Source organism: Thrips palmi, unplaced genomic scaffold (genome assembly GCF_012932325.1).
Source record: "Thrips palmi isolate BJ-2018 unplaced genomic scaffold, TpBJ-2018v1 HiC_scaffold_5, whole genome shotgun sequence".
Classification (NCBI taxonomy): Eukaryota; Metazoa; Arthropoda; class Insecta; order Thysanoptera; family Thripidae; genus Thrips; species Thrips palmi.
In genome coordinates this window covers 3026800-3050960 of record NW_023144632.1, presented here as the reverse complement: position 1 = coordinate 3050960, position 24161 = coordinate 3026800, and the positions used below count along the sequence as shown (strand labels likewise).

The 24161-nt window shown below is 47.0% G+C and overlaps 4 protein-coding genes and 1 non-coding gene across 6 annotated transcripts; 2 read left to right on the top strand and 3 right to left on the bottom strand.

Moving 5' to 3' along the window:
• The first annotated feature begins 36 nt into the window (after nucleotides 1–36).
• LOC117650902 (golgin subfamily A member 4-like) lies at nucleotides 37–9219 on the top strand. Of its 2 annotated transcripts, none has more exons than XM_034394544.1 (17): nucleotides 37–218; nucleotides 605–689; nucleotides 775–1046; nucleotides 1211–1384; nucleotides 1469–1624; nucleotides 2032–2263; nucleotides 2433–2524; nucleotides 2619–2846; nucleotides 2938–3089; nucleotides 3180–5810; nucleotides 5893–5981; nucleotides 6607–6665; nucleotides 6748–6843; nucleotides 6927–7036; nucleotides 7116–7266; nucleotides 7352–7441; nucleotides 7545–9219. In XM_034394544.1, exons 1-17 carry the CDS (start codon nucleotides 132–134, stop codon nucleotides 7566–7568), a joined length of 4728 nt encoding a protein of 1575 aa, XP_034250435.1. In that variant the 5' UTR covers nucleotides 37–131; the 3' UTR covers nucleotides 7569–9219. The 2 variants fall into 2 exon arrangements, with proteins under 2 accessions (XP_034250435.1, XP_034250434.1); XM_034394543.1 differs by having other exon boundaries at nucleotides 2011–2263.
• A 352-nt stretch (nucleotides 9220–9571) lies between these two features.
• On the top strand, nucleotides 9572–10564 carry LOC117650907 (EKC/KEOPS complex subunit TP53RK). The gene is made up of 2 exons (XM_034394549.1): nucleotides 9572–9857; nucleotides 9958–10564. The coding sequence occupies exons 1-2, from the start codon at nucleotides 9659–9661 to the stop codon at nucleotides 10449–10451; spliced, it is 693 nt and encodes a 230-aa protein (XP_034250440.1). The 5' UTR covers nucleotides 9572–9658; the 3' UTR covers nucleotides 10452–10564.
• LOC117650909 (apolipoprotein D-like) lies at nucleotides 10559–15212 on the bottom strand. Its single transcript, XM_034394550.1, has 3 exons — nucleotides 15073–15212; nucleotides 12600–12822; nucleotides 10559–11966 (listed from the first exon to the last, which is right to left on the bottom strand). Exons 1-3 carry the CDS (start codon nucleotides 15199–15201, stop codon nucleotides 11731–11733), a joined length of 588 nt encoding a protein of 195 aa, XP_034250441.1. The 5' UTR covers nucleotides 15202–15212; the 3' UTR covers nucleotides 10559–11730.
• On the bottom strand, nucleotides 10942–11014 carry Trnar-ucg. Its single transcript has one exon. It is a non-coding gene; the product is annotated as a tRNA-Arg (tRNA).
• Nucleotides 15213–17591: 2379 nt separating the features above from the next.
• LOC117650758 lies at nucleotides 17592–22978 on the bottom strand. Its single transcript, XM_034394354.1, has 6 exons — nucleotides 22592–22978; nucleotides 21910–22236; nucleotides 20629–20781; nucleotides 20175–20285; nucleotides 18995–19098; nucleotides 17592–17775 (listed from the first exon to the last, which is right to left on the bottom strand). The coding sequence occupies exons 1-6, from the start codon at nucleotides 22976–22978 to the stop codon at nucleotides 17592–17594; spliced, it is 1266 nt and encodes a 421-aa protein (XP_034250245.1).
• Nucleotides 22979–24161: the final 1183 nt, after the last annotated feature.

Genomic DNA, 24161 nt, shown 5'->3' with positions numbered 1-24161 from the left:
ACACGCTGTTGTTTTGTTTTCGTTTTCGGCCCTTAGGAAATGTAGTCTGCCTGTCTACGTAAACAACTGCACAGACAAGTCATTGGCCCACATAACTTTTAATTGCTCATGGTTAAAAGATAAGATCGAAGATGTTCAAGAAACTTAAGGACAAGCTGACAGAGGAAGTGAAGATTCCCTCGCAGAAATTCACGCAGTCTATGCAGCAGCTGGCTCAGGTGTGTAGAGTGACGTTTGTGTCAATGATTGTTGTTTTCAAATAGTTAGACCCCCTCTTCAATATCGCTTATCTTAAATGTCCACCAGTTTTAAGGAGCTATGTTTGGCATCGCTCATCTCATGATTTTCTCTAAAGTGACAGCGAAACTAGCGTCAGTGTTAATGTGTAGGTTATGAAGGGCCGAGTTTCCTATTTATGCTGCAATGAATAAAATACCCTTTTCAATTTGTTTCTAAAGTCTGCAAATTTCAATTTTTGTTACAAATTAATTGCTTTACTTTCTTCTACCAGTTTTTCTCATGGTTCACCCACAAATTTATGAGAGGTTAAGGAAATTTTGCGGTACGCTTAACACTTACAGTTGTCAATGTTTGTGTGTTCCAGGCTGTGGTCTCTCCTGTAAGCAGCAACAATGCCACATTTGACACTGCATCAAATGACAACTTCAGTATTGATGGCGAGTTTGACGGTAATAGGTTGTTCTAGTTATTTGAGTCTGTAAGATGTGTGCAAACTGTCCCTAATCCTTTGAACTTGCTCCTGTCTACTTTCAGACACACCAGAAGGTACCCCTGTGAAGAAAGGGCCTTCAGAAGGTGGGGTGGCTTACAGGGGTGGACAGGCTACCCCTCTGGGAAATTCGTTTGACACTGGCTCTGGTGCTGGGTTCATGCGTGTGGATCTACAACAAGATAGTAGCACACCGAAAATGCCCTTTGGTGATACATTAGGACGACTGCGCTCGTCATCTGTCAGCTCATTCGCATCTGATTCTTCCTTCATGTTTCCAGTTCTGGAATCTTCCGGTTCAACATACAATTTTCAGGTAATTTACAATGTGAATTTGATCCCATCTAGAAATGATCATCATGCATGTTGTATTAATGTAATTATTCCCCCCAAAAAAATCTTTGTGAATTCAACCATGAAATCATTTCTGGCTGGAAGTGATGATATTTTCTGCAATTAAACTTTTAAAATGGTTTTCAGTCAGATTTGGAGTCTTGCAGTGAGGCATCAGAATCAGTTGGGCCAAATGTTAATAAGGAGCAGCTTGTTGTTGCTTACCAAAAAATACAACAGAAGTACCACAAGTACAAAGGTCGGTATGCCGACTTGGCTCGCCATTACAGAGACCTAGAACGTGATAACAAAAATGCCAAGGTAGGCCAAAAGTGGTATAAACGTCAAACTAAGGTTTTTTTCTTCTTGTCCTCATAATTGTTTAAAAAAAATTAACTGTTTTAGCACATACTTACTGAAAGTCAGGATAAAGCCTTACGCAGGATGGCTGAGTTGAAAGAGCAGTGCAACTTGGAGAAGCAAGCTAAAGCACACTTGGAGGAGGCATTGAGGTCTGATTTGGAAGAGAAAGATCATCTGATAGATACTTTAAAAACCAAGGTCTGTGCTTATTCATTTTACCTATTTTGTCATTAAGTGCATTTGTCTTCAATAAGAAAAACATTTTTTCTGCTTTTGTATGTTATGCTTCTGAGCTTTTGTAGAAATCAATGCACTAAATCTCTCTATTAACTTTTTATTGTTAATTATAAAATGTAAATAGTAGCTGCATTCAAACCATTCCCATCCTTTGAACTCTCTGCACCTAATTAAATGTCATTTTTAAATTCTCTGCAATTTTCCTACTGTTTGTGAATACCGAACCTTTGGATTCCTAGCGCTGTGTAAATTTTGCTTTTGTCCGCATTTTTGCATGCACACTATTCTTTTAATTTTAACCTTTTCCATTCTTCTTCATCTGAAATGTGGCTGCAATACAACTCTAGTATTGTGATGCCGAATTGCAGATCAAGCTGTTGCGAAGCCAAGCAGAGCAGACACTGACACAAACTGAAGCGCAAGCAGAGGCAAATTCGTCACTCTCTGTCACTGATGAAGGCGAACCAACTGCAGCCAAACCATCGGGGCAGGAGGATCTTCTGACTGGTGGAGACAGCACCTCTGCAGTCTCCTCCACTGCAGTACTTCTTACTCCTGAACCTGCAAACAATGCGGACACTGAGAATGTTGCTTTGAAAGGTGAGTTTATGTCAAACATCATCATGTAGTTTTATGTTTGTTTTATGGTTGTTTTTTTTTTTTTGTTCATAGTAATGTGATCACATTTTGATCAAGTCATGCATGGAAATCAGTTTTCACAAAGCCATCGCTCCTGTTTTTTGACTTTGAAACTGTATGTCTCTTTCAGAGAAACTCAAGAAATTGGAATCTTTACTTCATAAGTGCAAAGAAGATATAACAAACAAACGAGAGAGTATCAAGCAACTGGAAGCAGACAAGGTACAGGAGTTAACTTCTATTGCCGAAATATCAATTTCTCATTGTCTAAATCATTATTGGTTGAACTGTGTGTTTTTGCCCTCTCTGTACACAGAACACTGCTAATGCTAAAATTGAGGCCATACAACAACAGCTTGTTGCCATTCAGAAAAGAGAAGAAGAGGCCTCTTTATCATTGGCTAAAAACAAGCAAACAATTCACCTAGAATTAGAGTCCAAGGAAGATGAAATAAAGAAGCTCAAAGTACAGTTGACAGCAACCAATAATAAAGTTTCCAAACTTCAAAGTGAATTATTAAAGTTCCAAGAGGACTCCAAAAAGGTAAGAACTGCAACATCTAGTATTTTTAATGACTCATTAATTTGTTCATGTTACTCATTATGCTGCTTGTGTTATTTTTGCTTTTTCACAGGAATTGTCTTTAGCTAAAGAAGAGGCCAGGAAACCTTTAAAAGCAGAATTAGAAGAAGTCATCGCTCAAAGTAAGAACCTTCAAGAGCATCTTTCTTCTAAAGAGACTGAGTGTAAAGTATATGAAGACAGAATGTTAGATGCAATCAAGAGGTATGTGGAAGGTTTGGGAAGCTGTGTTTCGTAATTGATTTTTATTTCCTTTTGTCTCTTCCTTCATGCCACATTCTCTTTTCTTTCCAGACTGGAAGAAAATGAGGCTCAACTGAGTCCTTTACTGAAGGCCAAAGAAGACTTGGAACTGAAGTTTGAACAAAATACAACATTGTTACAGGAAGAAGTGTCTCAACTTCAAAACAGTCTTCAAACTTTGGCAGGTAAAGAATGCAAGATTGAACAGCTAAAACCAATTTTGGACTCAGTTCAGAAACTGCATGGACTCCATAAACTGTTGAAAGATGATGTCAGTAACATACAAAGTGAAAATATAGCTATGCTGGACCAACACAAGCAACTTATCCAAGAGAAAATATCAACAACTATGTCAAACTTGACACAAGAATATAACAAAGTTTCTTCAGAACTGGATGTTTACAAGACTGAATCCGAGAATGCCAGAGAGTCTCTTGCTTCTGTGAGCAACAAATTTGTGCTTTTAGAACAGACACTATCGACAGAAAAAAGTGGTGTGGAATCAAAAATGACTGTTTTAGAGAAAGAGTTAAAGAAAGCAGAGGAGAAAATTGCTGATCTAGAGGCAAGTTTGAAATCTGAGAGGTCCTCTAGCAAATCGAACCAGGAGGAGTCCTCAAAGAAATTGGTTGTTCTTGAAAATGAACTTAGTGAAGAAAGAAGCAAAGTCAACAGTTTAAAGGAGCATTTTAAGGCTGCTGAACTCTCATTAAAATCAGCAGTTGATGAGTTGAACTCTAAACTGAAGAATTTGGAGCAAGAAAAAGCCCGGCTGAAGCAAGACTATATCAATCAAAAGGAAAAATATGATTCTGCTTTAAGTAGTTCAGATCAATTGCAGCAGCAATTAGAAATGCTCACCCAACGAAATGGTGAATCAATAAATGAAATGACAAGCTTAACTAGGATTCTGGATGAAAAGACTGCTCTTATCGATAAACTTGAAGGCACTGTTTCGGAACTGGAACTAAGCCTACACTGTGCAGTAAGTGAGAAGGTTGAGTTGGAAGATAAATGGACTATGCAAGAATCTATACTGGCTGCTCAAATTGAAGCAATGGAGAAAAAATCCCAAGAAGTAAAAGACCTTATCCAAGACATGAGAGAAAAGGAAATATCTGTATCTAGTAAAGAAAGTAGCAAAGTTACAAAACTAGAAATGGAAATTAGAGAAAAAGAACAGCACATGGAAAACCTTCAAAACAAATTACAGTGTTTTGAAACAGATATAGAAAACTTATCCAGCAGAAATTCTGAGCTGCAGGAGAAACTTGGGACTTTTGACAAAAAGTGCCAAGAACAAACATCTCTTATTTCTACATTGCAGGATGAAAATGGCAAATTAACGCAGTCTATAGAACAACTGCAATCTGATGTCAAGGCTAAGTCTGACCTCATTACAGATCTGGAAAAGAACTGTGCTGAACTTAAAAACACTGTTGCTTTGGGATCCGAGCAGTCAGCTCTCATTGAAAAATTGCAGGGAGAGGTGAACCTTTCAAAGGAGGAATGCCAAGTTTTGAGAGTGAAGAGTGAAGAAGCTGTTCAAGTTAGCTCCAAACTCAAAGAACAACTGCAGTCAAAATCTGAAGAGAGTGCTAACCTAACACATGAAGTACAGAGGCTCAATCTTGCACATTCTGATGTAATGAAAATGCTGCAACAAAAATCAGATGACATCTCAAGCATGGCTGATAAGATCAATAAGTATGATGAGTTGAAATTAAAACTAGATTCTATTGAAAGGAAGCAAATGGATGATGCTGATGAATTGACCAGCCAAAGCAAAGAATGCACGAAACTGAAAGAAATTATTGAAGGCCTTCAAAAGGAGAAAATAAAGATCATGGAAGCATTGGAGGAAAAAGAAAATAAGATACAAAATATTACTTCACAGTTGGAATCTATGAAAAAAGAATACAATGACCAATCCAAAATCGTGCACGATAAAATTGAAGAGTGCACCGCGTTGGAGACAAAGTTGACAAGTTTAGCCTCCGACAAGGAAAGATTAGTCGAGTTGCTGAGACAAAAGACAATTGAATGTGAGGACAAAGAAGACAAACTTGACAACCTAGCTGAAGAAATGAAGAGGGTTGAGGAACTAAGTCAGGAACTACACCGAATTAATGATGACAGGGATGCTAATGTAGAGGTGCTGAGCACAGAGGCATCAAGCCTAGCTGAGAAAGTTGAAGAGCTCACAATCACTACGCAAGAATTGAAAGAGCGTGAAGTTGACCTCCTAGGCAAGCTCCAAGTTGCTCAAAACCTAGAGGCGGAGTACCTTTCTACTAAACAACGAGAGGAATTGCTTTTATCAAAACTGAATGAAGCCAAAACTTTTGAGGAGGAACTCAAGGCCAAGGAGGAGGAGCTCCTTGTCAAGTCAAACAAGATCAATGAACTTGAAGAGGAAAACCAAAGGTTGAAGGAAGCTGGACAAAATCTCACACAGTTAATTGATCGTGCCAAAGAGGCAGAAGCAAAGTGCACTCAACTTCAGGATGATGGCGCTGGTCTTCTTCTCCGTATTCAAAAAGCAGAAGAGTCTGAAATTCGGTGTTCCCTGCTGGAAGAAGAGTTGGATGCTTTGAAGAAGGAAAAGACCGAGTTATCTCTTGAAGTAGAAGCGTTACATGCCAAAGCAGTTCACCAAGAAAATACATCAGCTGACAAAAAGTATGTGTCTCGAAGTCAAATTTTGGGCGAAGCTTATTTTTATGTTAAGGTTCTTGAAAACAAAACTCTGTTTCTTTTTCAGCTCTCTTGTCTCTAAAGAACCTGTCGTTGAAGAACCTTGTGTTGTCAAACATTACGCAGAGCTTACTGAAAGTGAACAAAGTTCAGTTGGTAAGGAACACTTCTCGTTTCTTAGTTTCTTGGCAGATGATGTTATAAATGAAAACTGCTGGCGGTATTGTAAGGCTAGCAGCTAGCTCACTAGTCAGTCTGGCTAATTACCGAAATGGGTTGGAGGAATATGGTCAATTCCCTCCCTTTTCTTTGCATGACTTAACATATTAGATTAATAATTCACCCCAAATTTAGTGCTCTACTACCTTATTTCACTCCCAAACAATTTTTTTTTTTATAAGTTATAATAATGGTTTAAATTTTTACATTTTTAAATTTTTACTATTTTGCACCAGTGTTAGGTTGAGTGCTTTAGGCGCGCCCTCCTCACCCTGTACCGTACCGGTGTTGCCCCTTGCACCCTAGCAGCCACACGCGTCCTCTGAAATACACTATCTTCTGAAAGTCAAACCCAACCCTTTCCTTTTTTGAAAAAGAAGAAGTTTCAAACTTAAATATTACAATGGAGCACTCTGTGTTGAATTCTTAATTTAATATCTAAGTATTTAAAAAAATGATTTAGAAGAAATCTGTGTATATTTTCCCTTGTGAGGTGGTACTGTATCTTCTTATGAATGAGCCATATAACTCGCCTTCATTTCAATTTCTCTTGCCTTTCCAGCTAATGAATGGCAAGAAAAGTATAACCAGCTTTTGGAGCAACACAATGCAGCCATGCAGGTACTGATTCGAAGCTGTTGAAAAATGCACCCCAAAACAGTTAATGAACTGCTTATCACAGCTGATCTTATCTTTTCCCCAGGAAAACTCAGATATTATCGAGAGATTAACAGAAGAGAACTTGATGGCGACCTCAGGCAGAGCTTTCAAACAAAAAGAACGTTTATGGGACCGCCAGGTAATGCAGTTATATTTGATCCAGTGTCATTAATGCTGTATATTGTAATTCTTTACTCATTTTGTGCTCACATAAATTTACAGGACCCTGTAACTGATGGGAGCAGTAATGGTTCATTGAGCTTAGTTGAGAAGCTGCAACAACAGCTTGCTGTTGCATCAAATCAACTGAAGGAAACTAAAAAGCTGCACCGGTATGTAAAGAATTATGTATATATATTTTTTAAATGCTCATTTAGAGGGCCAGAATCTTACTTCCTTGATCATTTTTAGGCAAGAGGTTGATGACCTTCGAAGAATACTTTTGAATCATGGTTCAAGCAGTAACCATGTAAGTTCCAGATCAGATAATCTTGAAGACGCAACAGAACTTGAATACTTGCGAAATATTTTGTATGAGTATATGATGGGAAAAGAGCCTATGGTATGTTTTTTGTGCAGTTCAAGTCCTGTTTTTTTTTTCTTTCTAATAATACGGTTTTATGTGAATCTTCATCAAAATGTTTCAGATTCTGGCAAGAGTCATAGCTGCAGTTGTGAAATTCGACTCTGATCAGACTAGTAAGGTTCTGCAAAAGGAGCAACAAAGATTATCCTTGGTAAGTGATAGTTTGAAGGGAAATACAATATTGTGGACAAACCAAGCATATTTTGTGTCGCGTTTCAAAAGATTTCTCACTTCATGTTTTGTTTCTTTTCTAGCTTGGGCATCTGGGAATATCATGATTAAATATGTGATTTAGATTAATGTTTTATAAATATACATTTCATAGAAGATTCATAGAAGATGACTTAACTCTTCTTTGACTGACTTTGCAGTTGATGATGTAACTTACTATTCTATGCTGTTAATCAAACCTTTATACAGGTTACATTTTTATGGCTCACTTGAGTTCATGTGTGCTAAATTGTGTTAAGAAAAATATACTTAGCTCTTATACTTTCTCTAATCATGTTATAATATCTGCCAAGAGTTAAGCTGTGCTTGGATGTACTACTGTCTTGATGACAGAAACACATTAATCAATTTGTCCATTGAGTCCCTCCATGAAACAAAGGGCGTTAAGCTTTAGTTTAAAATGAGCAACCTGGTCTGTGTGACACAGTATAGTGCCGTTCCACAACATAGCAGAAAGCTATGCTCTACTTGTGTTGAACTCTAATGGTCATTGGTTTCCATGTCAAAATAATTTTGTGACAGTCTCACGAGCACCATTCACAACCTTAGAAAACTGTGGGCAACAGTTTTAAGAGGTCTATGATGGAGCTTCCTGCTTTATTAGGACATGGCACCAGGCTATGCCACAGAGGCCAAGTTTGTCATGAACTACACTATGTTATGGCTAGTGGTGTTCTTAATTTTATGATACATCTTTAATGACGTACAGTGATATTATTTATTTTGTGTCTGGTTATGATATTTAGTCAAGCAATGCTAAACAATGTAGTACATTCCTTCATGGGGACCCATCTAGTCGTGTAATTTAGCAACCTTCTTCTGTTATGACTTGATCCTAATTATTTAATTTTTAGTTGTTGATGTTTGGAAGCTTTATTGAGTCGAGTTTATTCACATGTTCTCGATTTTATATTATTTTATTATCTTAAGCTCTTGTTAACCCAAATACTGACTTGTCACAAAATGTAATATAGCTTAAAAATATATTTTGTGTGCTATTGGTCAATTGATGCAAAAACTGGACAGCTGGGTTGTTTCTAACTTTGTTTTTGCTTGTTTAGTATGCCTCCTTATCCCAAGTTATTCTGTTTTGCTATTGTACTGTTACCAGACTCTCATGTCCAATTGAACTGAACTGCTTAGTGGCTTCGTAGGACTTCCATTACCCTTCCATTAAGTATGAATATATTTTAAACTATTGCTCTAAATGTGGGACCACAAACTGTACTAAGATGACACTTTTATTGGTCTGTGTTTTATCTTGGTCCTGATCCTATAAGTCCACATTGTGCTTGCTTCCAATTCTACTTGGTTTTATCCTAGCCTCCTTTTTGTGGTGTGCCATGCCTAAAAAGTGCTTTTGTTTCTGTAATTATTCATTTCTATTCAACATATCGAGACAGGGGCGTTCTAAAGAATGCAGAGTTTTGTTTTCAAATTCAATTATTTTTTCAATTCATACTACTGTACTCATATTAACAAAATTGTTCATTGTTTAGACTTTGAAATGTTGAGAACAGTGCGTGCATGAGGGTAGAAGGCGCCTGTCACTGTCCATCCCGCATTTGACATTGTTTTCTATTATAGAGGTAGAGGAGTGTAATTAAAGATGAAATGTGGGTAGAGAATCTATTATATTCTAATATCCGGCAAACAATGTATAATCAGGTCGAGAAATAAAAAATATTTTTCAAAAAAGGTGACTTGAAGTTTATTTATCACAGCACAAAACACACATGACTATGTTAAGAATTTTTTTTTCTGCGCGGGAGATTATTACATCAGTGCTCATCGGCGCACACCATGACACAGGTACTTACAATACTAAGCTCCCTCAATTTTGAAAAGATTAATTTTTGAGTCTCTTTAGTAGATTTTGAGCCCACAAAGGCGTAAGTTAATGAGACCCTAAAAAAATCATACACTTTCTCCTGGCCTCATGACAGATGACATTTCACCTTGCAAATCGTGCCTTTTGGACAATTGACATTCAAGCTTCCCGCGCGATTTGCTTCCTCTATGAAAAATCATTGACGCCCAATTTCTCATAACTAGCTCTCGTGCGCGGCGTCTGCTTGAAGTTTGTTTACTCGTTAAATTGAGGTTATTTCCACATCTGTTGTAATTTCCAGTCAAAATGTCGAGTGAGCTGGAAGGATTTGAGATGATGAAGCAAGGTGCAGAGGGCCGACTGTTCAGAGGCGCCTATTTAGGAAAACCAACGGTTGTCAAGGAGAGGTTCAAGAAGATGTATCGACATCCAGACCTTGATGAACACCTGACCAAGGACCGAATAAAAGCCGAAGCGAGGGCTATTGTGAGAAGCAAGGCAGCTGGTATGTCCCACTGGCTAAAAATATATAATTTGATTCTTAATTTTCGATCTGAGAACTAACTCATACTTCTCTGTTTCTGTCATTTCATATTACTGTCTAGGTGTTCGGACTCCATGCTTGTATCACGTTGACTTCAATCAGAGACGGCTATACATGGAAGACATAGTAGGTAGTGTAACGGTTAAGAAATTCATCAAAGACTCCCTCATTGGCTGTTCCGATGAAGAGGCAATGGTTAAAATTAAACCCGTTGCTTATGAGATAGGATCAATCATTGGTAGGCTTCACGCTCACCATATCATTCACGGAGACTTGACCACCTCAAACATATTATATTCTCTGTCTGAAAGTAGTAAAATTGTTTTGACATTAATTGATTTTGGATTGAGCCACATTGATAATAGTGCGGAAGACAAAGGAGTTGATCTGTATGTCCTAGAAAGAGCTTTGTTAAGCACCCACTCTAATGCTGACAAAATGTTTCCAATTATTTTGCAAGCATACAAAAAAGCTAACAGTCAGGAATCCAAAACAATTCTTGCCAAATTTGAAGAGGTAAGGGCTCGTGGCAGGAAACGAACAATGGTAGGCTAATTTCATTTGTGTTAGGTATGAAATTGCGTTTCACTATTCTATAAAAGAATAACTTGTTTGTTAATCACCAATCCTTATAAACTGTACTTTTTAAATAATAAGCAAAATTGTAAGTTGGTCTCTCTTTATTTTCCTCTCCAATGTCTACATTTTAAGGTCTAGCTTCATTTTTGACAACACATTTATATTTGCTTTTGTAAGTGGAATTGTAGGTTTCTCTTTATTTTCCTCTTTAATATCTGGGCTTTGAGGTCTAGCTTCTCTGACAACTGACAAAACATTTAATCATCATATTTGCTTATGTAAATTGGTTTCTCTTTATTATTCTTTCAAATATCTGAATTTTTGAGGTCCATCTTCATTTTTCACAACACATTTGACAACCATATTCACTTCTGACATTCCCGCTCTGTTCCTCACTGGGAGCAACATGCACTTGCTCAGAGCAAGCACATCCGTAAACTATGACCGGGCTCAAAAACAGAGGTATCGACCGTGACAGGACTCGAACCTGCAATCTTCGGATCCGAAGTCCGACGCCTTATCCATTAGGCCACACGGTCGCTGTGTCTGAGGGGAGTCGGTCCGGCTGTAACGTTCCGCGCATCCGCGCCGCGCGGGAACCGGGAAGTGGTGGTGGGGGCAGCGGAAGCGGCAGCGCCGCCGCGCGCGCCGGCCTTATCGAGCGGGAGATTCCATTCGGCTCGCGCTCGGAGCGGTGCGGCGGTGGCGGCGCCCAACGTCAACGACGCAACCGCTCGCCGGGTCTCGCCTAATTTGTCCTCAAACACCAAACACGAACAAGGCACACGCCACTTGCTCGCGCAGAACACTGCGAAACCAAGTGTGGAGAACTCTGCGCTTGAAGTGCGGAGGTGTGGACCTTGCAGTCTCCGCGCACTTGGAAGAACAGTCTTCACACTTCAAGTGTGGAGTTCTCCACGTTTGCACCATGCCAAGGGAAGGGACAGGGGCTCTGTGAGCTGCTCCGCGCTCCGCGAAGTGTGGAGACTGCGAACTCTACACGCGATGGTGTGCAGATACTCCGCACCAGGCGGTGTTGGTGCCAAGGGGAAATAACTCCAGCCAAATTTGTACACCAACATGTATAAAATTAATTGAAATTCATTAAAATTAATCAAAACTCAACTGAAATTCAAATTCGACTGAAATTCGTCGAAATGCGACTTAAATTTGTTGGATTTGTACACCGAAATTCACAGTGATGTCCCCTTGGTTGGTGTGGCATGCTCTGCAGGGCACGGCTCAGGCAACTCGCCTAGCACTTGGCCCGGTCCATGTTCTTGATGTCGCTGGCGTCGATGTCGTAGCTGGAGATGACGTTCTTGAGCACGCCCAGCGCCTCGGGCGTCAGGGTCACCTTGTTGCGGGACCAGATCTCGGCGATGAGGTGGCGGCCGAAGCTCTTGGTGCTGGCCACGTACACCTGGCGGCACGCCACCACCACGGCGTAGTTGTCGTAGTCCGTGGCCACGATGCTCTGCTTGAACACGCCTGCCGAGCGTGCCGAGCACGCACCAAACCGGAAACAGAAGAGTTAGTTTAGGGGTCTCCTCAACCGAGAGTCGTTTTCGTCGCTCTGCCCCTCTCGCCGAGCCTCTCGCACTCATGGGGCGTCCGGTGAAGGTGCGAGAGAGACAGAGCGACGAAACAGTTTTCAACACACCCAGGACCCATGCAGTTTCGGTCAGCCATTCTGTTCTAAAGCGTGCGCCTGACGTACTAAACACACCGTTTAGAACAGTTTATGCATACAGACATACATTGTAAACGGTGTGCCGTGCAGAGGAAGGGGGTCGCCAAAGTGCTCCCCCCTCTTTCCTTGCCCCTTCTCAAAACCCTTCCCAAGAAGAGGCGGCCTCTGAATCCACCGCACAGTGGGCCAGAAAACCGGTGGGGGTGGCCAAAACCCTGGACGCGCTTTGAGCTCCAGAGTCGCTTAACAGGACTCGAACCGCACGTGTGATTGGAATGGAATGGATTCGTCGTTCGGAGAGCAACCCATCAATGGGGTCACACGATCGGTTCGAGTCCCGACTCTGGAGCTCAAAACGCGTCCGGGATTTTGGCCGCCTCCATACCGTTCTTCTCGGTTCTTCTGGCCCACTGTGCGCCGCCGGGACTTACCGTCGTACTCGGTGTTGCCCTGCTTGCGGTAGATGGCGTGGCCCAGCGCCAGCTTGTCGCCGGCCACGGCCTGCGTGAACACGTCCACGCTGGGCCCGGACCCCGAGAAGCGCATGCTGAAGGCGTCCGAGCCGGGGCCGGCCGACACACTGTATTTGCCGCACTTGCCCGACGACGCCACCGAGTCGGGGGAGCCCGCCACCACCAGCCAGTCGCCGCGGAACTGCAACCGAAACAACAACAACAACAACAAGAGGGTTTAGTCCCTTTGCACACTGCCTCCGAAAAGCGCACTGATTCCGAAAGTCGTTTTCGTCGCTCTGGCTCTCTCGACATCATGGGGCTCTTCCTAAAGGTGCGAGAGAGACAGAGCGACGAACCGCTCGGCTAAGTTCCAGAGAGAGAGAGAGAGAGAGAGAGAGAGAGAGAGAGAGAGAGAGAGAGAGAGAGAGAGTAATGAGAGTAATGGCGATGGACCCTCAAACTTGCCGAACCGAGCGCCGAACCGCACCGGCGCGGCAACGGGGCTTTATGCTCTGGTTCACTTTACTTGGAGCTGATTGAAGAGTCTCCGTCACGTTGCTTTCGAACCACTGAAAAACCAAACGTGGTCTAGACCGCACCAACTGGTGAGGTCAAATGGGTGCCATTTTGACCACATCAGTTGGTGTGGTCTAGACCACGTTTGGTGCGTTTGTTGCGGTCTGGACCACACCAAACGTGGCCAAACGTGGTCTAGACCGCACCAAACGTGGCCAAACGTGGTCTAGACCACACCAACTGATGTGGTCAAAATGGCACCCATCTGACCACACCAGTGGTGCGGTCTGGACCACGTTTGGTTTTTCAGTGACATCGCTCTGTCTCTCTCGCACTCCCACGGAGCATCGCACGAGAGCCCTTAAGCTCTGCCATTGCACCTGCCATTGCTATACAGTCAAGCGACGTGCCCAAACTCAGGCTGATGGTACGGGAAGCGGTAACGAGGAAAACAAGCACCTGGGATTCGATCCCAGGTCCTTCTATTGGTGAGCGACGCTCTTGCCGACCGAGCCAGACGTTGTCGCATCTGCAACCAGACAGGGCCCCACAGTGGGCTAGAAGAGCGGCGCCCGCGGCCAACCCTCGTAAAATGGCCTTAATTAAATTTAATAAATGTTATATTAAATCTTTATTAAGTTTTCATTAATATTTAACAAATACCAGTTTTATAAAATTTAATTAACTTTAATGAAGTTTCTTATTAACTTTTGTTAAGGGCCCGTTAATAAGGCCAGATTGGTGAAGCAGCTACCAATAATGCATCCAGGTAGCACGTCATAGGCTCTTTCCGTTAACAAAAACTAGTTAAATATTGTTAAAATTAACAAGTTTTAATTCAATTTTTTGGTTTTAATTAAAATCTTTTAATAAAATCCCTTGTTAAAGTTAAAGTAATTTAATTAAAGAAGTTTTGATTAAAATCGGGCAACGTTTGAACTAGTTCGATAATTTCGGATGGATGTTCGACAGAGACCCTCTGGCCGGGTCAGATTCCCCCTAGGCACCTGCCTAGAGGAACCAAGTCAAAAATTAGGAGATCGGACTCCTCTGAGCGCGACTGGTTCAGAAGGACCCGCCTGCGCACCTTATACTAGCGGCTATGCTAGTGAACTCCGCGAGCTAAGGGATTGAAGTAGACGGCAGCGCCATCTAGCGGCATACAAGTTTTTATTAAATTTAATTAAAGAATGACTTAACATTATCGTATTTATTGCCTTGAAAAGCGCGGGCTTGATGTCGATGCTCAATTAATGGAAGCTAGTCCCTTTCCTCGCTTTTGTCCCGTTCAATTCACGCTGTTCACGAAGACAAGCCTCTAAACTTATTGACATGATTAAATTAGATCGTAACATAATCCGTTAACTTAATCCAGGGCAAGTGTTCACTTTAATCAAAGAAGTCTTTAATTTAGGAACATCCGTAACAAACTCAAATTAAACACCGAACTAAACTTAACAAGACCGTCCAAAGTTGTTAAAGTAAATTACAAACGAGTTTAATAAAGAAATATTTTTAACAAACATTAATGTAAGGTTCAAATTAAATTTTGTTAGATCATTTTTTTAATAAATCCAACTAATAAACTTTTGTTAAACACGGCAATTTAACAAAAGAAGTTTAATTAAAGTAGACGATTTAATTAAAAGTTGATTACTCTTAACAAAACTTTAACAAAAATTTTATAAAATTTAATTTAACGTTTTTACGAGGGAAAACTCTAGACGCGTTTTCAGCTCCAGAGTCACTTTACAGGACTCGAACCGCACATGTGACCCCTCCAATGGATTCCTCGTTCGGAGAGCAATCCATCGGTGGGGTCACACGTTCGGTTCGAGTCCCATTTAGCGACTCTGCAGCTCAAAATCCTTCCGGAAGTTTGACCGCCATCACCGCTGGCCCACTGCGCGGCCTCCGTGGAAGGTGGACTCGCCTTGTTGAAGTCGAAGGGCGACTTGCCGGGCACCACGGGGCACTTGGTCTTGGTGACGGAGGCGCCCTCGGCCAGGGCGGCCAGGGCGGCCAGGGCGGCGAGGACGGCGACGACGGTCCAGCTGGCCATGGCGATGGCGGTGATGCAGAGGGACTACGGCGCGGCGGCGCCGACGGCTTGCTTATATAGCCGAAGTACCAATTCCGACCGCGGCGCGCGAAGAGCCCGGCCGAGCAGGCCGAACAGCAGACGGAATCGCTTTCGTCGCTCTGTCTCTCTCGCACCCACACGGAGCGCCCCGTGAACGCGAGAAGAGAGAAGAAAACGACTCTCGGACTTTGGCGACTCTCTCTCTCTCTCTCTCTCTGTCTCTCTCTCTCTCTCTCTCTCTCTCTCTCTCTCTCTCTCTCTCTCTCTGTCTCTCTCTCTCTCTCTGTCTGTCTCTCTCTGTCTCTGTCTCTCTCTCTCTCTCTCTCTCTCTCTCTCTCTCTCTCTCTCTCTCTCTCTCGCACTCATGGGGTGCTCCGTGTGGGTGCGAGAGAGACAGAGCGACGAACGCGACCCAGCAGTCTGCAGGGAAGGGGGGCGTGAAGCCTGCGTCCACTCAGGATCGTCATCCTGGAACGGCCCGTCCCGTCGAGGCTCTGGAACGCCTCTTCCGAGAGGTCACTTCGACTTGTTGCAAACTCTCGTTCGGAAACGCTCGCCAGCCGTCGCGCCATCGCAGCGCCTTCGCGGCGCCTTGCGAGCGGAATTCGGCTTTGGCCGGTGTACGTTCGGAGTGTCGCAGTGAACCTTGACCTCCTCGGGGCGTGGCGCGGTGTGGCGGGCCGCCGGGACGGCCGGCCAGGCAGGGGAGGGGCGGATCCAGGAGATACTCTCGCGGGGGAAGCTGCAGACTGATTCCGAGAGTGGTTTTCGTCGCGCTGTCTCTCTCGCACGCACACGGGACGCCCCATGGTGCGACAGAGACAGAGCGGCGAAAACGACTCTCGGAATCAGTCTGCTGTCGCAGCGAACTGTACCGTGCCGGACCGCGCCGGCTGGGCCGCGCACCCCGACGACCTGACGGCCAGCGAACAAATAAATCATAGCGAATCCTCTTAGCCGCTCAAGGCTGGCGTTTGCGTGTGTGAGAGCGAGAAGACACCAGGTGAGCGATTCTGAAAGATCGTTTCGTCGCTCTCTCTCCCTCCCTCCTGCTCTGTCTGTCTCTCTGTCTCTCTCTGTCTCTGTCTCTCTGTCTCTCTCTGTCTCTCTCTGTCTCTCTCTCTCTGTCTCTCTCTCTCGCTCTCTCTCTCCCTCTTTCAGAATCGCTCGGCTGACAGTCTGGGCCGTGGCCCATTGGTTGGGGAACCTGCACTGCAGTGAGGGCAGGAGAGGCATGACGCCCTGAAAATTGACTTCAGTGAAAACTGAGTACACACCGAAATGGTCTGTGTGTGTACTCGGTAAACTCTTTAATGATGCGCGTACTAAGCAAATCGCAGTGAACTCATTGACGTGTGGACTCAGTAAACACTTTAGTGATGCGTGTACTCAGTAAACACTTCAGTGAAGCGTGTACTCAGTGCACACACTCAAATACTCAGAGCGGGCAGGGCGTGCAAGGCACACAACGCGGGCAGTTTGTTTCGGTTTTTGTTTTATTGCACTTCAGTGACGACGAGGTCTCCTCCTACTTCCTCCTGAGGATGAACGGCGCGGGCAGGCCGGAGTAGGCGGCCGCCACGGGCAGCGGGGCGGCGAGGGGGGCGTAGGGGTTGGCGGCGTAGGGGGCGGCCAGGTAGGGGGCGGCGAAGGGGGCGGCGAGGGGGGCGGCCGCCAGAGGCGCTGCCACGGGGGCGGCCACCAGCCTGGCGACGGGGGCCACGGGGGCGACGGGGGCGGCCAGGGGCGCGGCGACGGCGTGGGTCACGGTGTGCCCGGAGTACGAGGTGGCGTAGGGCACGGCGGCGAAGGGCGCCGCCAGCGGCACGCCGGCCATGCAGACGCCCGCCACGCTCGCCACCACCAGGACCTGCAGGGCCGAGGAAACAACTGTCAAACCAAAGAGTGTGAATTTTGTCACGTTCGTTTGAATGTGATGTCACATTTGTTTGAACGTGACTCGGCCGTTCAAGCAGGGTGTCACATTCGTTTGAACGTGGATCAACATTCAAACGAATGTGACATCATATTCAAACGGACGTGACAAAATTCACATTCGAACGAATATGACGTCACATTCGTGGGCTTCCAGTGTGGAGAATTCCACACCTCCTGGTGCAGAGTGCAAGCTCCACTTGGACGAGTGGAGTTTGCAGTCTATACTCTCCTTCCAAGTACGTGACATCACGTTGAAACGAACGTGACAAAATGTCACGTTCGTTTGAGCATTTTGTCACGTTCGTGTGAACAAGCTGATTTTCGGCCAATTCACACCCAAACGAATGTGACACGATGCTCAAACGGACGTGACAGTTTGTCACATTCGTTTCAACGTGATGTCACGTTCCTGGAATGAGAGTCTATACACTTCAAGTAAGGAGAAGCTCACACAGCCCATGTCTCTCGGCATGGTGCAAACGTGGACAACTCCACACTTGAGGTGTGAAAACTGCAAACTCTGCACTTCCAAGTGCGCAGACTGAAAATTCCAGTGGCCCAAGCTCGGGTCCAAGTGTGGAGTTCTCCACACTTGGTTTCACAGTGGGTGAACGTCTGGAGGATAAGGAAGGGCCTGAGTCCCCGCAGCAACTACACGGGCCTTATAGCGAAAACTCACAACGGCGGAGAAGTTCATCTTGCTGCTGCTGGTGCTGAAAGGCTGTCACGGAGGTGACTGACGTCCTGACCGCGACCCGGCGGCTCTTATAGTGGCCCCCACACCCTCCACCCACGCCACGCCCCGGGACGGCCGCGGGCAGTCGTTGCCCAATGCAGTGTATGTGCTGTTTGCTCCCCCCCTCCCCCTTCCTCCGTCTGTCTCTCTCTTTTTCGATGCCAACGAGGTTTCGGCACCCAATTGGGTTTGTATGCGAGGCGCCGTGTCCGGGCGCGGCAGCGCGGCACGGCACACACCCCTCTGCGGCCAGACTGCAAATATTTATTTGGGAAATATTGGAAATTGAAAACATGCAGGAGGGGTTGATTGGGCCTCGCGGTGTTTCTCTGCCAGTGGCGGTGGCGCTTGGGGGGGGGGGAGGAGGAAGAGGCTGGTATCATCCTGAAGGTAACGCAACTAGCATGGCACTCCACCGCGAAAGGGGTGACGACTGACCCTCTTCGAAAAACAATTTTACAGCCGCCTAGCCTCTGCGATTGGCCGCGGGCCACGCGGGGCCCGTCGGCACTGTCAGGACTTTACTTCCATTGACTGCTTCCACGAGCCTGCCCGAAGCTATGCAGGGGCGGGGAGCGTGGGGTCGATTTGGTGGTCGCCTAGCGTTCCGTCGAGGCGACGCGTTGGACGCGCTCTAGTGCGTGCTAATCAAGGGGCCGCTACTCTTATTTCAGACGCACACAGGGTTATACGGGATCACAGGGATTTTACCGGGGATTCCACGTAAAATATTTGGAAATTGGATAAAAAATGCTAAAAAGGGCACAAAATTTCATGAAGGATTACGTGATTATGTACGGCATGGATTTCAGTCAAGATGCACACAGGATTGCGGAGGTGGTGGCCGCCTCGGCGCTCCTGCACGAAGGCGGGGGGCGCGGCGGTGGTGGTGGTGGTGGTGGTGGTGTTGGTGGTGGTGGTGGCGGCGGTGGCGGCGGCGACTCCGCGGCCGCCCGGACCACGCACGGTCCGAGACCCGACGACGGTGGCCGCCGCCTCCGCCTACCGGCACCGCCAGGACGAGGCCCAGCAAGACGTCGCGGAGGCCGTCCTGTCAGAGGACGCGGTCCGCGGCGCCGGGGATGGCCGCGGAGGTACTTGGCCAGGCGGTGCGCGGCGATCTCGCCCAGGACGGCGATGACGGCCGCAGAGTAGCCGGCGCACAGCATGAGGAGCGGCACCCGCAGGGTCTGCAGGGGGATCTGCAAGCAGCGCGCCACACTGTGAAACCAAGTGTCGTGAACCCCACACTCGAAATGCGGAGGTGCGTGGAATTTGCTGTCTTCGCACCCCGCAGTGCGGAGTCTGCAGTCTCAACACAAGTGAGAAGTTCTCCACGTTTGCCCCATGCCAAGAGATAGGGGCTCAGTGAGCTACTCCACAACTCAACTGCAAACTCCACATAAGTCGAGATGTTGAGAGTCCGCGCCCAGAAAGTGCGGGTTTCTACACACTTGGCTCCACGGCGTGCAGCTGGGCCGCGACAATGCGCTTGTTTACATGCACGGATTGAAAATAAATACCGACCCTGTTTGTCGTCGCAGAATTGAGAATAACACGGGGCCAAAGCAAGCTCGCGTCTCCGCCGCCGAATCTCTCGCGTTTTTCAATCACGAGAAAAGTGTCAAAACAAATGGGGTACGTTGGTCCATCTCGCGCGCATGAATACGGGAGAGTACACCTTATTTTACTCGAAATTTTCACATTTGTTAACGTTGTTATGCTTTCTTTAGCGTTATAAACGACACTCAACACCAAATCGAGTGAAAAAACCAGAGGATTCCGCCTTAAACTTGTGAGTACACTGAGTACGGGTGACTTTGTCCACGAGTACACCAGTGATTCACCCCTCCCCCTCAGCCCTCAGCCTGTTAGCGCCTGCGAGGTAGACAACCACCCCGGCCCACAACACACCTCCGTGGAGACGGTAGTCAACCTTGCCTCAGATTGGATTAAGAAATGTGGAGTTCTTCTCGACACTGCCGAAGGAACCTCTCGGGTCCCACCCGATCCCACCCCATAGTGGGACAGAATACCGGTGAGGCGGCTGAAACTCTATACGTGTTTTGAGCTTCAGAGTCGCTAAACAGGACTCGAACCGAACGTGCGACCTCACCAACGGATTCCTCATTCGGAGAGCAATCCATTGGTGGGGTCACACGATCGGTTCGAGTCCCATTTAGCGACTCTGGAGCTCAAAACGCGTCCGGGATTTTGGCCGCCTCCACCGGTCTTCTGGCGATTCCACTGTGCGGCCTCGCGGACGGGCCAAGCTCACCGTCACGCCGCCGCCCTTGGCGCTGGCCGCGGCCTCGCGCTTCATGAGGAACTCGTAGGACATGGAGCGCAGGAAGTGCAGCACGCCGCCGGACTGCAGGCGGTACAGTACCTTGTTGCAAAGGGAAACAAGTCCAAAAAAAATTTGTTCACAGAAATTCATGGACAATCTTGAATTTTAGTCGAATTTCTTCAAAATTCATGAAATTTAGTCAAATTTCTTCAAACTTCATGAAATTTAGTCAAATTTCTTCAAACTTCATGAAATTTAGTCAAATTTCTTCAAGATTCATGAAATTTAGCCAAATTTAATGAAAATCCTTCAAAAATCAGTGAAATTTATACTTTTAATTCAAAGAGCTGCAAATTTGTTGAAATTTGTCCAAAATTCATGTAGAATTCAAAAATTTGTGCACTGTGCAGTGTTCATGAAATTCAAAGTTATTTCCCCTTGCCTTGTTGAGCGGGTCGAGGAAGGGCGACGACTGCGGCAGAAGGAAGGCCAGGAAGTACTGCCTGGGGCACTCGGGCAGCACGTACCACGCCGAGTCCGCCGGTTTGGCCGAGTTGCGCCGGTTCATCCACGCCACCTGGTGGGTGCTGGTCACCTGCGTGTCCGTCGAGGGGGAAACGACTGAGAAATTTTGTGTACATCGGATAGGGATAACCCCGGATAACCCGCGGATTACCTCCGGATTACATCTAAAAATTTCCAGGATTACCACTGGATTACGCCGGATTCCACCGGATTACCTCAGAATTTCCCCGGATTACCCCGGATTACCTCAGAATTTCCACGGATTACTTCGAAATTTCTGGTTATCCGGATAGCGGATAACCAATTTGCTGTACATCGGATAACCGAAGTCGTTTCCCCCTCGGTGTCCGTCCAGACACTGTGAAAGTGGGGAGGACGAGGACCTTCACACTCGAAATGCGGGGGTGTGGAGTTTTCAGTCTGCGCACTTGGAAGTGCACGAGTTTTGCAGTCCCCACACTTGTATAGACTTCTCCGCGTATGCACCATGCCGAGAGACAGGGGCTCTGTGAGCCACCCCTCTTGAAGTGAGGAGACTGCAAACTGCACCCGCCTAAGCGTGGAGAATTACTCCGCACTAGGGAAGTGAGGAGTTCTCCACACTTTGGTTTTACAGTGCACTGGTAAAACAAAGGCATAAAAATTACGCCCTTAAGGGCATAAATACTCTTTTACGCCCTTCCAGGGGCATAAATCGTTTTATGCCCTTGGGAAGGGCGTAAATGGTATAGGAATTTCAAGCAAAATTTTAATGCCCTTCCCAAAGGCATTAACGATTTATGCCTTTGTTTCACCAGTGTGGTGTACCGTTGACGGGCGTCGTAATTTGGGACAGGCTGCCTGCCCCATCGATCCATGCAGGCGGCCAGAACTCTACAGACGCGTTCGGAGAGCAATCCATTGGTGGGCTCACACGTTCGGTTCGAGTCCTATTTAGCGGCTCTGGAGCGCAAAACGCGTCTGTAGTTTTGGCCGCCGGCATCGCTCTTCTGGCCCACTGTGCAGCGTATTCCAGAATACCCCGGACGTTCAAACCTACCCCAAGAACACGTAACGCTCACCGTGATATCATTTAATGTCAATTTCACTAATTTTAGTCAAAATTTCGACGAAAAAAAGGGTCTTTTTGACGTTGTGTTGACATCCTCGGACTGCTTCGTGAGTGTTTCGTGTTCCTTGGGTTGAGAGTCCGGTTCACCTGCTTGTACTCGTCGTCGTCCTTGGCCAAGAAGACCTTCGGCAGCAGCCGCCGCAGCAGGGGGTTGTCGCCCTGGAAGGTGGTGGTGCGCAGCGAGTCGGAGCCCGAGATGGTGCGCAGCCCGGACCGGTCCAGCTCCTCCAGGGTGGAGATCTTGGAGGCGCCGCGGCCGGCCGCCATGTCGGTGGACGCCAGGCTCTGGAACGAGTTGGTGGCCACCACACTGTAGAGCGCGCAGAAGCCGATGAGCACGCGCTGCGAGCAGACGCGCGGCAAGGGCACGGCCGGGGCGCCGCACAGCACGGCGAACATGAAGAAGAACGAGTCCTGCGGGCAGGGCGCGCACACTGTGAAAATTTGAGTCGTCACTCGATGACAATTCCAAGGCTAATTTTCCTACAGCAATTCAGTTGATGACATTGTTGTCACGCCCATGCAATAAGCACAGGAGCTTTGCGAAATTTTAATGCCTTTTAAAGGCTTTCGCCGGTCCAGGGCATAGTTTTAATGCCTTTGTTTCACCAGTGTAGCTGACGTTTGGTTTCACAAGGGAAGTTGCGTAATGACTCGTGCTCCTCGAAACTGGGCGACTGGCGCCCTGAAAACTGGAGCGAGCGACGAAGGCGTCCAGTTTCAGGGCATTCCAAATTTAGAGTGTCGCGGTGACGTTGGCGCGTCCTGCCTGGAGGTGAGGCCGCCGCGGCGCGTGGCAGCTGATGAGCCAGTAGACGGCGATGAGGGTGGCGGCGGTGAGGGCGAACACGAGCAGCACGCCGCCGCTGACGCTGCGCAGCAGGTCCACGAGGGAGCCGTCGTTCCCGACGAGCGGCACCACGACGCACAGCGCGTCGAAGTCCACGGCGGCGGACGGCAGCACGGCGCCCGAGTTGTAGTCCATGACGAAGTGCTGGTTGAAGGCCACGTCCGCGCGCCCCGTCACCAGCTCCCGCAGCGAGCCGGTGTAGGTGCCGTTGTCGTTGAAGCCGAAGCGCCGGCCGTCCGCCGTGCCGCGCACCTCGGCCGTGAAGTTGAGCGCCGCCGCGAAGATGGCCAGCAGCCAGGCGTCCATTGCCCAGGAAGCCGACGCGGCGCGCCGCGGCGTCGCCGAACACCCTGGCGGCGGAGGCGGAGGAGGTAAGCACTCGTGCAAATTTTGCCAGGATGTCAGAAACCTGCACTGCGCAAACCTAACTGTCTACTAAGTACACACTTACAAATGCATGCTTGCAAGTACACACTTACAAACGCATGCTTTGCAAGTAAACACTTACAAACGCATGCTTGACGCATGGATAGTTATACGGCGTCAAGCATGCGTTTGTAAGTGTGTACTTGCAAGCATGCATTTGTAAGTGTGTATTTGGCCAAGCACGCGTTTGTAAGTGTGTACAGTTTCTATGCCTTTGATTTTCTAGTGTGGAGAGGTGAGTGTAGGCTGGACACACGTCAAATGAGTGCATGAAGTGGCAGACCCCTTGGAGCCCGCAGACTGATTCCAAGACTCATTTTCGTCGCTCTGTCTCTCTCGCACCTACACTGCCAAGGCGAGCGTGGAGAACTCCTCACTTCCGGGTGTGAATTCTCCACTCTTGGACGCGTACAGTTTGCAATCTCCACTCGTCGGAGTAGCTCATCTCTTGGCACGGTGCGTGGAGTGTGGAGACTGAAGTGTGGAGACTGCGACTACTATGCACTTCTATGTGCGGAAATTGAAAATTCTTGACCTCCGCCGCTCTTCTAGTGTGGCGTCCTCCACATTTGGTGGCACAGTGTAAAAGGGCCTCGGGAGTGATGGACAGGCAGGGCGACGAAAATGACTCTCGGAATCAGTCTGCTCAAATTGGCGTTAAGCTGAGGCTGAGGCTGCGCTGGCTACTGTACCCCCTGGCCGTGGCCGTGACGTCCAAGCCCTTGCGGACCTTCACGGAGGTGGGGCGCCGCGGGAACATGGTGACTCGCACCGTCAGCCCGCGCAGGTTCTGTCGCAGAGGACCGACCACTGTATCACTGTCCAAGCCAAGTGCGGAGAACTTCACGTCACACTTCCTGGTGCGGAGTACTTCTCCACACTGCTGGACGTAGTTGTGGAGTTTGCAGCCTCCACAATTCGAGCGTGGAACAGAGCCCTCTGTCTCTTGGTATGGCGCAAACGTGGAGAACTCCGCACCGCACTTAATGTGCAAACTCTGCACTTCCAAGCGCGGAAACAGAAAGTCTCACGCCTCCGCACACTAAGAATGAAATGGTCATGA

Bases quoted from the DNA above. Each gene is read 5' to 3' on its own strand.
- LOC117650902 (XM_034394543.1), top strand. From the start codon at position 132: ATGTTCAAGAAACTTAAGGACAAGCTGACAGAGGAAGTGAAGATTCCC. The intron at 1,047-1,210 runs GTAATTTACAAT...AATGGTTTTCAG, and splicing joins GTTCAACATACAATTTTCAG to TCAGATTTGGAGTCTTGCAG. The intron at 3,090-3,179 runs GTATGTGGAAGG...TTTTCTTTCCAG, and splicing joins ATGTTAGATGCAATCAAGAG to ACTGGAAGAAAATGAGGCTC.
- LOC117650907 (XM_034394549.1), top strand. From the start codon at position 9,659: ATGTCGAGTGAGCTGGAAGGATTTGAGATGATGAAGCAAGGTGCAGAG. The intron at 9,858-9,957 runs GTATGTCCCACT...ATTACTGTCTAG, and splicing joins TGTGAGAAGCAAGGCAGCTG to GTGTTCGGACTCCATGCTTG.
- LOC117650909 (XM_034394550.1), bottom strand. From the start codon at position 15,201: ATGGCCAGCTGGACCGTCGTCGCCGTCCTCGCCGCCCTGGCCGCCCTG. The intron at 12,823-15,072 runs GCGAGTCCACCT...TTTCGGTTGCAG, and splicing joins CGCCCTTCGACTTCAACAAG to TTCCGCGGCGACTGGCTGGT. The intron at 11,967-12,599 runs GTAAGTCCCGGC...CACGCTCGGCAG, and splicing joins GGGCAACACCGAGTACGACG to GCGTGTTCAAGCAGAGCATC.
- LOC117650758 (XM_034394354.1), bottom strand. From the start codon at position 22,978: ATGGACGCCTGGCTGCTGGCCATCTTCGCGGCGGCGCTCAACTTCACG. The intron at 20,782-21,909 runs GTGAACCGGACT...ACGGACACGCAG, and splicing joins ACGACGACGAGTACAAGCAG to GTGACCAGCACCCACCAGGT. The intron at 17,776-18,994 runs GTACCTCCGCGG...CTTATCCTCCAG, and splicing joins GCCGCGCACCGCCTGGCCAA to ACGTTCACCCACTGTGAAAC.